Source organism: Morus notabilis, unplaced genomic scaffold (genome assembly GCF_000414095.1).
Source record: "Morus notabilis unplaced genomic scaffold, ASM41409v2 Scaffold131, whole genome shotgun sequence".
NCBI classification, from domain to species: domain Eukaryota; kingdom Viridiplantae; phylum Streptophyta; class Magnoliopsida; order Rosales; family Moraceae; genus Morus; species Morus notabilis.
Genome location: NW_010360208.1, coordinates 63,684 through 77,938, shown reverse-complemented (window position 1 = coordinate 77,938; position 14,255 = coordinate 63,684). Strand labels below are relative to the sequence as shown.

The following is a 14,255-nucleotide window of genomic DNA, read 5'->3' as shown; positions in this document are numbered from 1 at the left end:
AATTTTAAAATAAAACTGGTCAAAAAAAAAAAAAAAAAAAAAAAGGAAACAGCGCCCAAAACCGAAAAATAAATGTAAAGTTTTAAACGTATACAGAAAAAATGGAAAATTTAGCAGGAATCTAAACATTTATTTCTTATTCTTACTAAATATCCTTTATTAATATAATTATTTAATTAATTATGAATAAAAGATAAAACTCCTGACATGTGTATATAACTAGATGCTTGTTTGATATTTTCTGTTACAGTATTTTGATTTAACTTGTTTGGGTTACGACGAGTTTCGTTGCATATGGACCATCATATGGAGAGTTCAAACTTGTTTGGAGACTTCTGGCACACACGACTCATTCCCCAATTGTCAAAGTATTAGCGGTGGGAAAGGAAATATTTCCATTTTCCAACAATTCTAGCTGTTGGGCCCCACTTAGCATTACTTTTCAATAATCTTACCTAACAAAATTAACATCTGAAATGTGTTCTTATACCAAGATTCCCCAAATAAAAATACTCCCAACATTATACGAAAAGGAAATAGTAACTTATTTCCGAGTAAGAAAATTACATATTTGTTCTGTTTTATGTTCTAATATATAATATTTTTGAAATCTTATCCGTATCCAATCTATATCTATATCTATATATTTATTATAAGAATGTATAAATACTTAGTAGAGAGAGGTGAAAGAGACGAACAATGGTAAATTGGCTGAACTGAATTACCTTCTTATTCAAACACTTACTAGTTACTACTATCTGGTAAAAAAAAAAATATATATATATATACAGAATCAGAAGACAAGCACAACTTTTTTATCTATCAGTAACCAAAACCATAATGAAAGTCCAACTCAAAACTAGAAAACGCTCTAGATTTCCAAGCTACAAACAAAATCAAAACCTTAAAAGCTATAACATATTCACTTTACATGACATACTATGCTCTCAAACATGGGTTTGAGGAGAATTACCATATGGATTGGCCCGAGCTCTGCTGGGCACAACTGGCTCATTCGTGCATTCATTTGCCTACTTGATGTACTGAGAGAGCCACCTAAAGCCTTCACCATAACCCATCTTGCGGACAATGCTGCACATGAAGACCTCGAGGGGTCGGACATTGGTGTCAGCCAGATAGACTTTCCCCTTGCCAGTGGTGAAGTTGGTGAGGCCCATGTGGTAACGCAATTCATCTTCCGAGGATGCATAAGGCAAGTCAATCTTGTTCCCTAAGATGAGGAATGGGACATTGGCCAGTGACTCATCGGACAGGAGGGCGTCAAGCTCCTTTTTTGCCTCCGCAAATCTCTCCTTGTCGAAGGCGTCAACTAGGTACACCACAGCATCAACCTAAATGGTCAAAACAAACATTAGAGTGAGCAATGGTGTATCATATCACTAAAGGGAAGTAGAAATCGTCATCTCCAAGGTAACATTAGAGTGAGCAATGGTGTATCATATCACTAAAGGGAAGTAGAAATCGTCATCTCCAAGGTTCAAACAAAAAATAATAACTAGCTTTAGTTCAGTTAACTCAGTTTGATATGGTAAACATGCCAACCAAATGTTTTATGCCAATGTCATACTACAAACGTCCAAACTTTTTTATGGCATTATGATGCAAATGCTGAGCTTCTTTTCTAGACCAAAAAGTCTTTCATCGTTCTAGAAAGGGTGAATTGCGGCTCCAGTCCCAATCGTTTGTGTCACATTTAGGTCCCCAATGGTTAAAACGTGCCATGGGGGTTCCAAAGTAACAAAAACAGTTGACGGAATTGGAGGGAAAAACCTTATGTGCACTGATTTCATTGCTTTAGGGACCCACGTGCTACATTTTAACAATTGGAGATCTAAGACGCCAAGACCTAAAAAGAAATAATTAGAGACCCGATGGGCAGACCCAATCTGTCATGCTTGGGTAGGCCATGAGCTCGGGGATATTGGGTTTTAATTTTTTAAGTGACAAGAGCCTAGGCGATCGTGCTAATATTGGAAGAACCCCGTTTCTTCAGCCACTACCCCACTCAGGATTGGATGTGCATACAGGACTGATGATATCTTATTCACATTTCCCAACTTTTACAATTTGTATTATTGGCATTCTGCTTTCTCAAAGGAGCCACATCTGTTCTGTTGACCAACTGTCAACAGCTTGATGACCTGAACGGCAATTTTCCCTTTCTACAACAATTGCCTTGCCCATAGGTGAATGCACAAATTAGAGATTAAACACAAAACCTATAGGCTACATAAAGCAAAGTTCTAAATAATTACTGTCTTCTCCTTGATTTAACACATTAAAAAAGAGAAAAAAAATGTTTTAAATATTGGGAGAGCATTTATTTTAAGGGCCAAAACTATAGTCAAACATAATTAAGTTCTGTGGCTTTACAGTACCCCACGGTCTAATTAAGCGATAATGACACAACCAAACCATAATAAGGGAGGTTCAATGGTCAAAGAAACGAAAAGCTCATCAACCAACCGTCCTCACAACACAAACTTCATCGTTTTAAACGATAACAAACAACCAACATAGTGATCAGGCCATCACCTTTCAGACTAATAATATGATATGATGTTATTTGAATTCAAACAACCAGGAAATGCTCTTATGCAGAAGAAGACAGAGAAGATATATTCTTTTTCATTAGCGTTTAAAAATGATATTTTTAAAAGGCTTAATATGACATTATTGAAATTATTGTACAAAATTTCAAGTATTCTCATAAGAACTTTCTTGAAAAACCACATTTTGTTACTTCAATTGGAAGCTATATAACAGAACCAAAACTCTTCAAAACTCATACAAATACTCTAAATAATAAGTAGTGAACTAAGAAGCCAAAATGGAGATTACAGAAACAAATCATTATGCTAACTAAAACAAGATAAAGCCAACAAAATTCTTCCATGGAAATAAACTAGAGCTCCATAATTCAAAATTAAAGATTTTCTAAAAGAAACCATATTATAACTAAGTCTTAAACACCCAAAACATAACTCAAAATCAGATTTTTCGAAATTAATTAATGAAAATACCTTGGCGTAATAGTCCTTCCAAACTCTGCGAGCGATCTGGTGACCACCCAAATCAAAGGCTTTGAACTTGATTTTCCCTATGCACAGCTCTTCGGACGTTGGGTACTGTGTCGGCTGGTGCTGAACTAATCTCTTCACCCAAAAAAAAAAAAAACCCCTTAAATCTCCCAAAAAAATTTGAAAGTTTATACTTTGAGGAGTTACTAATAATTAATAATAATACTAACCTCGTCCTTCAACATGTGAAGCAAGGTGGTCTTTCCGGCATTATCTAGCCCTAGAAACAAGATCTTCGCTTCCTTTTGCCACAGACCCAGCGATGCAAGAATTCCGTAGAACCAATCAACCAAAAACATCCTCCTGTTTTCTTTCTTTCTAATTAATTTTCTCGAGAAAATGAAAAAAATTTAAACTTACGAAAGATTCCGCCGAAAAATCGCAGGTCAGTGGAGAGAAAACGAGGGAATTCGCCGGAAAGTTGTTTTCGTTTCTAGGGATTTTTTTTTTTTTTTTTTGGGTTGGAATTTTCAAGGGCAGTTTTATTATGTATATATATGCCGAAAGGGAAGCGTGAAAAAAAAGGGCATTACTGGCGACGGGTTTGGCCGGTGACGGGAGGTGGGAATTTGGTGTCGTTTTTGTTGCTGACGTGGGGGGTAATGAGAATAGCCGGTTGGTGGACTTATGAGCTGAGGTGGAGTAATGTGATTGGATGGTACGCGTCATAATTAATTTGCATTTTTTATTTTTTTTAATTTCTTTTTTAATAAATAGGTATTTGTTTTATTATGCCCGAAAGTTCAAAAGGGTAGGCGTCATTACTTAGCCCCCTGATTTAGAAACTAGTGGTAAGGTCTTGTCTTTGGAGATAGGAACAAAATTAATATAAAAAAAAATTGCTTACATGGACAGCCCTTAAATAATTAAGGATTAATTATCTTACAATTAACTCCACTTAAAAAATAGTAAGTTATGTTCTCAAAAAAAAAAAAAAAAAAAAAAAAAAGATCATCTATTTTGGATGTTGGTTCCATATTTTGTGCAAATAGCTATCACTTTATATAGTTAGATTGCTAGTAGCATGATAGAAACTAATCAAAATCAATACTATTTTTATTTATTTTTATTAGTATTTCGGGAAAAAAAAATTGCCGTTGATCAGAAGATTCATAATTTTTAGCACAAAGGTGCAAACCGTGTTGAATTAATAAATTTCTTAATTTAGAGAAAACAAAGCTCATAAGTTCATAAAATTGGAGTCCATGGTGATGATCTCATTGACCAACTTCATAGGTGAGAACAATAAGACTTGAAATTTAGGCCAAGTTGAGAAAAATAACGTCCTTAACGAAACTACAAGTTGAATGTGATCAAATCTATCAAAATGAATATGAGAAATTTATTCAGGTTCCATAAACAACAATGCTGCTCAACAGACGAAGTCAGAGTTTATTAAAAGAAAAAAAAAAAAAAAAAAATCACTGAGGAAGTACAAGCTTTTTAAGTTCCACAATAACCACAATGAATAATGAAATAAAATGTTGCCCAAATTGTTAATCCACCAACCCAATCAATATCAAATAAAAAATCTCTGTTTGGATATAAACCGTAGAGTCAAATGCACTGCAGAACAAGCAGCAGAAAATAAAATACAGATAGCCAAAATGTTATATATGATACCCCTCTCCTAATCTTCTTCTTCTTCTTCTTCTTCCTCTCTATTTCTTCCCTAATTGATGTATTGAGACATCCACTTGAACCCTTCTCCATATCCCATCTTCCGGACAATGCTGCACATGAAGACCTCAAGAGGCCGGACATTGGACTCCGTGAGGTTGACCTTTCCCTTGCCGGTTGTGAAGTTAGTCAGGCCCAGACTATAGCGCAGCTCGTCTTCTGAAGCCGCATAAGGGATGTCAATCTTGTTGCCTAACACCAGAAAGGGGACATTGGCAAGGGACTCGTCAGAAAGGAGGCCGTCCAACTCCTTCTTCGCCTCCGCAAACCGCTCTTTGTCGTAGGCATCAACTAGGTAAACAACTGCATCCACCTGTTTAAGGAAAGAGAAAAGAAAGGACAACATGTGGAGTTTAGCGCTTAGGCATGTCTTTGCATGAAGTCGTTAATAAAATTTCGTAATAACTTTAGGAATAGAATAAGGGATATTCATATATCTCTGATTGTAAATAAGGTCTTTTGACATATAAGAAAACTAAGTTTTTCACCAATCTTGAATTAATTCGGGAAAGATACTATCTATCACTATTTACTGATATGCAATCACCATAAGGATTGTCGAGTAGCAATGCAGGACTCAACTGTCATAACAATGCTCTTTGTTGAGACATTACAGTTCAAAGTGCATCCAAAACAAGAAGCCTTTGGCTATGCAATGGGTTATTTAATTAGAAAAACTTATCATAAAGCCATCACCGTGATAAAGAAGCCATCGTATATCATGTATGGAAAGCTACTATTAAACACCTCCAGAAAAACAGCAAAACAAGGTGTTTATCAGCAAAACTTCCATTGTTAGTGTTTGCCTCCCATGAAGCAGATAAAACAAGTAACTTTTTATCTGGGATTATGAAGGCAAAAGATTTCAAGATCTCAAAATGCTTTTAACATGCCCCAGAGCTGAATCTACGAAAGAAAAAGCATTTGAATTTTTATTTTTTAATCCTTAACTATTTAATTAATGATAAAATTCTAAAACTCTTATCTAATGAAGTTTCAAGCCATAGTTGAATCTACTGGAGAAAAAGCAATTGAGTTTTCATTTTCACAAACCTAAAAATCAAACTTGTTCAATCCCACAAGCAAAAGTACAAATCTTCAACCAAACAAAACAATCAATCCTACAATTTTCAGATCAATCAAATCAAGCAACGAAACAAATCACATATCACCTCATAAACTCAAATCTCACCAAAATCAACCAAAAAAAAAAAAAACCCCAAATCCAAATCCAAATCTCATAATACCTTAGCGTAGTAATCTTTCCAGACTCGGCGAGCGATCTGGTGGCCGCCCAAATCGAACGCCTTGAACTTAATCCTCCCAATGCTAAGCTCCTCCGATGTCGGGTGTTGCGTCGGCTGGTGCTGCACTAATCTCTGCCCCAAAAACAGTATACATATATATATATTATTATACACCTATATAGGAGAAATTACCGAGAAAAAACAGAGAAAGAAAGAAATGGAGGAAACCTCGTCCTTCAACATGTGTAGGAGGGTGGTCTTGCCGGCATTATCGAGGCCGAGGAAGAGGATCTTGGCCTCCTTCTGCCATAGCCCGAGAGAAGCGAGGACGCTGTAGAACCAATCGAAGAGAAACATCGTCGACGTCGTTTCAGACCCGGATCGGAGAGATCGAATCTGAGGAAGGGGAAAAAGATTTGGGTTGTTTGTCGTTTTTTTTTTTAAGGGGCTTTTTTGTTTTTTAAGGGACAGTTCAGAGGCACAACTGGAAATGGGTTGTAGAGAGAGAAAGAGGAGAGAGAGAGGAGGTGTCAGTTTTTAAGGAAGTAGAGAAAGCATATATCCTTGGGGATGGAGGCTCAACTACCTCCTCCTGGTTCTAATTTTTTTTTTTTTTTTAATTGTTATTATTATTATATTTTACTGAATGGTTGTAATTAAAAAGTTTATTGTCGTTTTTAGAGGAGAAAAATTAAACGACATGTTGTATGTAGCATTAATGAATGGAAGATGACTTGGCGTCATTTATGTGTTTATTACAGAATAATCTTTTCTATACTGTAATAAGGTAATGTTAGCTATTTAATTTAGTTAAGAAAACGACATGTCGTTAGCTGTTTGAACTTTGTTGTCAGCTTCTCCCGTAACATGTACATATTGTCGTTTTAAAGTTTGTTGTCGTTTCTAAAGAGAAGATATGTATATGCCTGGGATGGAGGCTGAGCTACCCCACTCGTTATAGTTCCAATTATTATCACTTATGGTTATTTTTTTAGAAAATCTCAACGAGGAAAATTTATTAAAAGCAAAAGAAAAAATACATCATAAACATAGAGGTTATATTATGTAAAACGAGAAACATCCAAATCAAATAATAAAACTTGAAGCATTATGCCACCAAGTGTAACGACAAGAAACTACACCAAAATTAGCCTCTCTAAAATAATGAGAAATAACAAAATTCATAGAGCTAGCCTTATCAAGAGCATCCACCCAAGCATTCTGAAAAGACCGCGGAACTGTGGAACTTGCACTCCGAAAAAGATGAACTGCACAAGCATAATCACTTTCTAACCAAATGCGCCTCCACTCTTTACTCCAAGCTAACCTAATGGCTATACTAATAGTCCCATCTCAGCTTCTAGAGCAAGGCACTGACAAAAAAAAAAACGCTAAAAGCTCCTAAGAAGAGACCTCTACAGTTCCAAAAGGCTGCACCTCTCCCAGCTAAACCATTCCTCTTAGCAGTCCCATTTGTGTTAACTTTAATTAAAGCTGGCGGAGGAACCCTCCAAACAACAAAATAGATCTTAGGAACTTTTCTATGCACAACCTCAAGACCAAAAATTTTGACAACAAGAAGCTCTTGAAGGGAGTTTCCTGTAACACTAATCTTTAGCCTACCAACTTTACTTAACCGCCATACAAAGAAAACAGAAACTAAAAACCACACCATCCAAAATGATCCTGTTTTTCGAAGACCAAATAGCCCAAAAAAAAGTTTAATTATTTTACAATTACAATTTTGTTGTCGTTCATACCAAAAAAAAAATGTCTCTTGTTGTTTATTATAACAAAGAAAAAGTTTGTTGTCGTTTTAGACGAAAAATGAAAAACGGCATGCCTTGTAGCATTATGAGTGGAAAGATGAGATGGACAAAATAACTCTGGTAGAATACTGATGTTAATATACCATATTACATTTGGTCATCGATGCTGGAGAAGAAGACTGGTGATAAATGTTAAGAAAGTCAAAATAATTTCATAAATTATCGGTGATAATCTAATAAATTACTCGTCCACAACTAATGCCGGAAAATATATTTGTTAAGAAACTCAAATAATATGATAAATAATCTGTGACAATACAACCAGATACTCTCTATTGAGTCTACTAACATTTGGTAAATTATCGATGATGCTTTAATAGATTATCTTTGAATGGCCGGAAAATTTTAACTCTTGACAGACGAGTAGTAGAATTCTGAAAACTCCAATAGGCAACATAACTCCAAAGGTGAGTGTTCCTCAAATTTACTGAAAGACCAAAAGTTAAAAACAAAACAGAGAGGAAGGAAGAAAAAAAAAAAGAAAAGGGTTAATTATAGGGCGGAGGGAGATGGGGCCCACCCCCTGGATTTTTGAGGAATTTTTTTTAGGCCCCTGAAGTTTCATTTTTTACTTTAGGCGCATATAGTTTTTCAAAATTTTTCAAATTTGTTCCCCTCTTAATAAACCAAAGTTGAAATATATCTCTACTAAATCTAATTTTATGTAGTGTTTAGCCCTATCCACACAACCCTCTCAATTGTTGTCTCATATATACTTCTTCTCTAGTTTGTTCTTATTAAAGTAATATTTATTTCGAATGTGTCCCTGCTTAATCATTCTTTTTTATTGTAGCGCTCTCTATTATTAGTTATTCGTATGTACTTTCTAATAATCTTACCACTAAAATATTTATTACTCAATTATGTTCTACACGTGTCTATACATGTATAATATTAACCGAAAACATATTGTAATTGAAAACGTTCATTTCATCAATTCTACTATTTTTTTTTATGAACTAAAAATTTATGAGAATGATGACTTAAAAAAATAATAAACTATTCACAAAATTTTATATTTAAACAAGAAATTTAATAGACTAAATATGTATGTGCTTAACATACGTTTCCAATTAGTTAATAGTATTAGGAGTTAATATTTTGAGGGTTATTAATATTTTTCATGTTCTTAATTTATGTCCCTCCTGAATTAAAATCTTGGCTCTCATGTTCATTATCTATTGGATGAAAAAAGAAAATTCACAAGTTGTGGTATTTGCATAAAAGTTGATATATAATAACGTTTTTATTCTTTGTTAATCACCCTTCTATCATTTTTTTAATCATAAGTATCCACATAAAAAGGATATATACAAAATGATATTATCTCAATGATTATAATATGGACAAGAAATATTGTTAAATTAGAGATTAGAGATACATGGCTGGTGGAAAAGACAAATATCTCTTAAATTGTATGGGTCTTAGATTTTTATCTCTTACACTTAATTAATACACTTTAATTAAAAAATTATATTAGTTAAAAATGTATTAATCAAGAGTAAATAATAAAAATCTCACAACAATACTAGGATAAGTTCACCAATTTTTTTATGAGAAAAGAAGATGAATATTTCTTATAGTATACAAGTCTGAATTTTTATATCTCACTCTTAATTATTTAGTCAAATTTCAAACAACTATGGCCCCGTTCACTTCGCTTATTCGAGTTTAGAATTCAAGTTGAGATGTGATTTTATGTGAGAGCTTTTTACTGTAGTAAAAAAATTAAATGTGATTATTTATGAGAGCTTTTTACTGTAAGTGAACAGGCCTATATTAGTAAGAGTGGTAAATTCAGCAATTTTTTTCAAGCGGGCCTCATGGGCCAATGGCTCATATGCAGCCCAAGGGCATAACGGTAATTGAGTCGGCGGAAGGGCTTAAGGAGCACTCTAGGGCTTTTCTCCGAACCGGGTCATCCTAATAAAGAGGCCAACTTTCTTCGCCGAAGCAAAACCCTAGCAGAGCGCGTCGCATTCTCTCTCTCTCTCTCCTCATTTTACAGGTACTTTCTCTCTCTAATCTTCATCCTCCTCAGCTTAATTTCACTTCCTCTTCACGAATTTCTCTACGGTTCTCAAATCCACTGTTTCTGTAACTAATCAAATACGTATCTGCTTTTTATTTTCGCTTCGTGTTGCAGAGAAATGGCGAAGTCGAAGAACCACACCGCCCACAACCAGTCTTTCAAGGCTCACAAGAACGGCATCAAGAAGCCCAGGAAGCACCGCCACACGTCCACCAAAGGGGTAATTTTTTTTTCATTTTTAATTATTTTTTCCTCGTTAGATTTCGTCTAAATATGTTTATTTATTATTTTTTCAGATGGATCCCAAGTTTTTGAGGAACCAGAGGTACGCGAGGAAGCACAACAACCAGAAGAACCAGTCGGGCTCTGAGCAGGAGTAAATGGGACGCCTTGAAATTAGCAGTTTTGGGGGTTTTTTTACTTATCTGTTTAGGATTTACTGTATTTGAACATTATGGGTGTCATTTACTGTTTTAATTGTTCGTAGTAGCATTGTAATCCGATGTTACTCTATTGGGTTTTGTTTTTTAAGATTGTGGTTTCAGAGTAATGGAAATACTTTCTAGATTTTGTTAACTATATATTTGTTCTTCCTGAAATGTATGTTTATTTATTTATTTTGGCTCTATCGTTTTTGTTTGTTATATGTGGAGGCTATTATGTGTTTGTTTTTTTGGTATTTGGTGCATCGGAATTTTGGGCATTTTTGCTTATTTGAGAATGATTTAGATTGCTCCAACTGTTGGGCGGGAGGAGCTTGGTCTGTGTTGGTACATATTTGAGGATTATTGGTTGTTGACCCTTGAATATATGGTGTTAATGAGGGTAATTTGTGTTCTTTTTTTGGTATTTGGTGCATCAGAATTTTGACATTTTTACTTGTTTTAGAGTGATATAAATTGCTCCAACTGTTGGGCACGAGGAGTTTGGTCTGTGTTGGTAATATCTTGAGGATTTTTAACTGTTGAAACTTGATTAAAGGGTGTTGATGAGGGTGATTTGTTTCGGTTTGCCTAATTATCATATGGAAGATATTGGTTCGATTAAAAGTATTTGTTGCCCATTGTATGGTTGCAAGGAAGGAAAACAGAATTAAGTTTTAATGTTTAGTGTGGAGATGCAAGGCAAGGGGAAGAAATTTTTATTTGTGTATTCAATTATCATTCTGTGTTTAGTTGGTTTATTAATCATAGGGGATAATGAAATCTTTTGATATTATAATTTAATGAAGTGAATATGTTCCATTTCAGTTTTTAATTTGAGTTGAGTTGTGATTTTATGTGAGAAGTTTTTATTATAGTAAAAAAATTAGATGTGACTGTTTTTGAGAGTTTTTTACTATAGTAAAATTTGAATTATAAACTCGAATTGGTGAAATGAACGGGATTTGAAATTGAGATTTTTGAATCCTCCCCTTAATTCGTGCCCTTGTCTAAACTTTCCTACCGTACTAGGCTCTAAAGATGCTTGAGGGTTGGGTTGGGAGATCTGCCTATATATATACCATTGTTTTATTGGATTTTTAGGCCTTGTTCATTTCACTGATTCGAGTTTTCAGTTTTAGATTTTTACAGTAAAAAACTATCAAAAAATGTCACATCTAACTTTTTCTACTACAGTGAAAAGTTTTTAGAAAATGTCACATCTCAGCTCGAATTGAAAACTCGAATCCGCGAAGTGAATGAGTCTTTAGTTTATTGGCATTAAGATTTCAGGTTAAACTCATAACATTAGAAAATGATATTAGCTGTGGAAGTATTAGAATAGATGATTTGCTGATTTGAAATTTTCAACTTTGATTGCTGTTCAAAAAATTGAAGATGAGATAGAACTGAGGTTGCGTTTCTTGATAATGAAGCATTGACGACGACACAGCTGTTTGTGGGAGTTAAAACTATATAGTAAAAGCTTTGTTGTGTCCTAAAGTAAACAGGACTAGTATGGATGGTTTGGACAAATAGCCACGACAAACTGTTTTGTTGTTGGCCTAAATAACGTTTGTTAGTTCGAATCATAAATTAAGTTTTTTTATAGTGTTTTTTTTTATTATAAAAATTCAAATTTAACTCGTTTTATTAAAGTATTTTCTCTTATAACTCGAGTACTCAACTAGAATTAGAACGAGCGAAACAACAAAGCCGTAGTTAATATGTCCATTAATTCTCTGATTAAAAAAAAAGCTGTATAAAAATGTTACAAGTATTTACCTATGTGGTCTTTTACAAAGCTTCTACAAAAGACTTTGCTCTTACTTAGTTATATCCTAAAAGGGATTGATCAGTTTTGATTCAATTGGTTATTTCAGTTTTGACTTTTTTTTGTTACAGTTTTTCTCTTCGATGAATTCATTTTTTAACTCAAGTTTAACGGGCGAAATGAATGGGGCTGTTTGACCCTTTCTAGTTCAATTTTTATATATTTATAAATTAATATATAAATATATGTATCTTAGGTGAGAAGAGCTAGGATAGGCTAGCTAAACAGCTCAAGGATATTGTGCTTAACTCTGCATTAACGGATTCAAAAACAGCTGAACAGCTCACTATTATTAAGCCTCTAATCAGAATAGTTGTCCAAAACTAGGAGAAAACAATTTTCCAAATTTTCCAGTTATGAATACAGGTATTTTTGCAAGCCACTAAGAAAATTACGAAACCAACGAACTAAGATCCAAAATACTTTATCCCTAACCGTCCCCAAGCCGCTCAAGTTGTTCGTTCTTTTCTCGGAGATGAAAATTTGTTGATCTCTTTCGCCTTGATATGTGTACTGCCTTGACACTCCCTATCACAAGCAAATTTCTCCAAATAAATTATCTTTGATTCTCGAGAAGCTTAGACTGCAACTGGTTCACTTACTGGGCTAGAAACTTGTGCTTTGACCTGCCCAAACATTTAAAGAGATAATGGTGAAAAACATACAAGGAAATGCGTATCCTGAATGATGTGATCCCTAAGCTTACAAGTTCTTTAAACCACTATCATATTCTCTTACCATTGGAGTAGATAAAAAAGTAACAGAGAAGTTTGGAAATGCTAACCAAAATAACCACAGGATGTAAGAAAGGCTCACCTTTGCTGATTTGAACAGTTCATCCAACACTTCGGACAATGTTGGGTGTGCGTGAACCGCAAACTTAATGTCCTGCAAGGTATCAAATATACATTCTGTTGATTACCAGTTGTATGATAATGAATGCGAAGTAAAGGTAAAGACGTGATTCATATCTAATTTAAAGGTTATTAAAGATGAGGACAAGTAACGCAAATACTGAATGTTTAGATGATCCGTAGTTCTTATTAGTATGATCCATATCTAACTTAAGTGCGGCAGTAAGTGATGAACGATGGATGTTAGAGCCGATGTACAAAAATTTGTGGCCGGACATTACTAGTACTGAATTTGGAGTGTGATTCATCACCTGAATACGCGTCCCTAGTGCAATTGCATTTGATGCTTCGTGAATGAGGTCTGCTGCATGCAACCCGAAAATGTGAACTCCAAGAATCTCTCCATTGTCAGGTCTGTATATTAGCTGCAAGAAAACACAGATTTCAGAAATAATATATGTGTTTTTCTTTTTCTTTTTTAATTAAAAAAAAGTTCCAAAGGGAAGTTGTGATCTAATGAACGTAACAACATGTTTGTTGATTAAGAAAAACACAACAATTTCTTCTCTCTACAACAAACAAAGCAACGCCTTTTTAGTTAGTCATACTAATTACGTGAACAACAAGAGAGAATACATGTTTCATACCATGTGATACATCACACTAATTATACATTGTTCGGTGAAGAATTTTATCAAATTTAGTAAACAGATTTCTTTTGGAAAGAGAATAATGACCGTCAGCAGATTGTGACACAAAACAACATCTAAAAATCAGAATTCACTGACCATACAGCAACCGTGCTTTTTTTTTTTTTTTTTTCTTTTGTATAGGAGTTGGGACAATGGAAAAAAGCGTAATACTAAAATAGCGTTTGGTTTGAGGGTTCTAGACCCAGAATCATGTTTGCAAAAAGCAAAAAATAGTTTTGGTTCAGGGTTTGAAAACCAGTGTTTGGTTTGAATGGTTTTGGTTCAAGATTTAAACCCTGATGTGAACCGTGCTTTTTTTTTTTTTTTTTTCTTTTGTATAGGAGTTGGGACAATGGAAAAAAGCGTAATACTAAAATAGCGTTTGGTTTGAGGGTTCTAGACCCAGAATCATGTTTGCAAAAAGCAAAAAATAGTTTTGGTTCAGGGTTTGAAAACCAGTGTTTGGTTTGAATGGTTTTGGTTCAAGATTTAAACCCTGATGTGATGTTTTAAACCATAATTACTCCTGGTTTTAAAACTACCCCCCCCCCCCACACTCCCCGC

General features: G+C 34.4%; 4 protein-coding genes and 1 non-coding gene across 6 annotated transcripts in view; 1 reads left to right on the top strand and 4 right to left on the bottom strand.

Annotated features, from left to right (window-relative positions):
• Positions 1-764: 764 nt before the first annotated feature.
• Positions 765-3,553, bottom strand: LOC21391125 (GTP-binding protein SAR1A). 2 transcript variants are annotated; one of them, XM_024164227.1, is made up of 4 exons: positions 3,462-3,553; positions 3,272-3,343; positions 3,045-3,176; positions 765-1,352 (listed from the first exon to the last, which is right to left on the bottom strand). In XM_024164227.1, exons 2-4 carry the CDS (start codon positions 3,284-3,286, stop codon positions 1,032-1,034), a joined length of 468 nt encoding a protein of 155 aa, XP_024019995.1. In that variant the 5' UTR covers positions 3,287-3,343; positions 3,462-3,553; the 3' UTR covers positions 765-1,031. The 2 variants fall into 2 exon arrangements, with proteins under 2 accessions (XP_024019995.1, XP_010094317.1); XM_010096015.2 differs by having other exon boundaries at positions 3,272-3,544.
• A 1,000-nt stretch (positions 3,554-4,553) lies between these two features.
• LOC21391124 (GTP-binding protein SAR1A) lies at positions 4,554-6,578 on the bottom strand. The gene is made up of 3 exons (XM_010096014.2): positions 6,257-6,578; positions 6,029-6,160; positions 4,554-5,094 (listed from the first exon to the last, which is right to left on the bottom strand). Exons 1-3 carry the CDS (start codon positions 6,383-6,385, stop codon positions 4,774-4,776), a joined length of 582 nt encoding a protein of 193 aa, XP_010094316.1. The 5' UTR covers positions 6,386-6,578; the 3' UTR covers positions 4,554-4,773.
• On the bottom strand, positions 5,501-5,629 carry LOC112091207. The gene has a single exon (XR_002902033.1). It is a non-coding gene; the product is annotated as a small nucleolar RNA snoR83 (small nucleolar RNA).
• Positions 6,579-9,776: 3,198 nt separating the features above from the next.
• LOC21391123 (60S ribosomal protein L29-1) lies at positions 9,777-10,416 on the top strand. The gene is made up of 3 exons (XM_010096013.2): positions 9,777-9,865; positions 10,004-10,109; positions 10,186-10,416. Exons 2-3 carry the CDS (start codon positions 10,008-10,010, stop codon positions 10,267-10,269), a joined length of 186 nt encoding a protein of 61 aa, XP_010094315.1. The 5' UTR covers positions 9,777-9,865; positions 10,004-10,007; the 3' UTR covers positions 10,270-10,416.
• Positions 10,417-12,393: 1,977 nt separating this feature from the next.
• The window catches only part of LOC21391122 (dihydrolipoyl dehydrogenase 2, chloroplastic), a 6,671-nt gene continuing 4,809 nt past the window's right edge, over positions 12,394-14,255 (bottom strand). The window contains exons 13-15 of the mRNA XM_010096012.2: positions 13,311-13,424; positions 12,962-13,033; positions 12,394-12,771 (exon numbers count right to left, since the gene is read on the bottom strand). Of these exons, the coding sequence (XP_010094314.1) occupies positions 12,724-12,771; positions 12,962-13,033; positions 13,311-13,424 (234 nt within the window). The 3' untranslated portion in view covers positions 12,394-12,723. The remainder of the gene's footprint in view (positions 12,772-12,961; positions 13,034-13,310; positions 13,425-14,255) is intronic.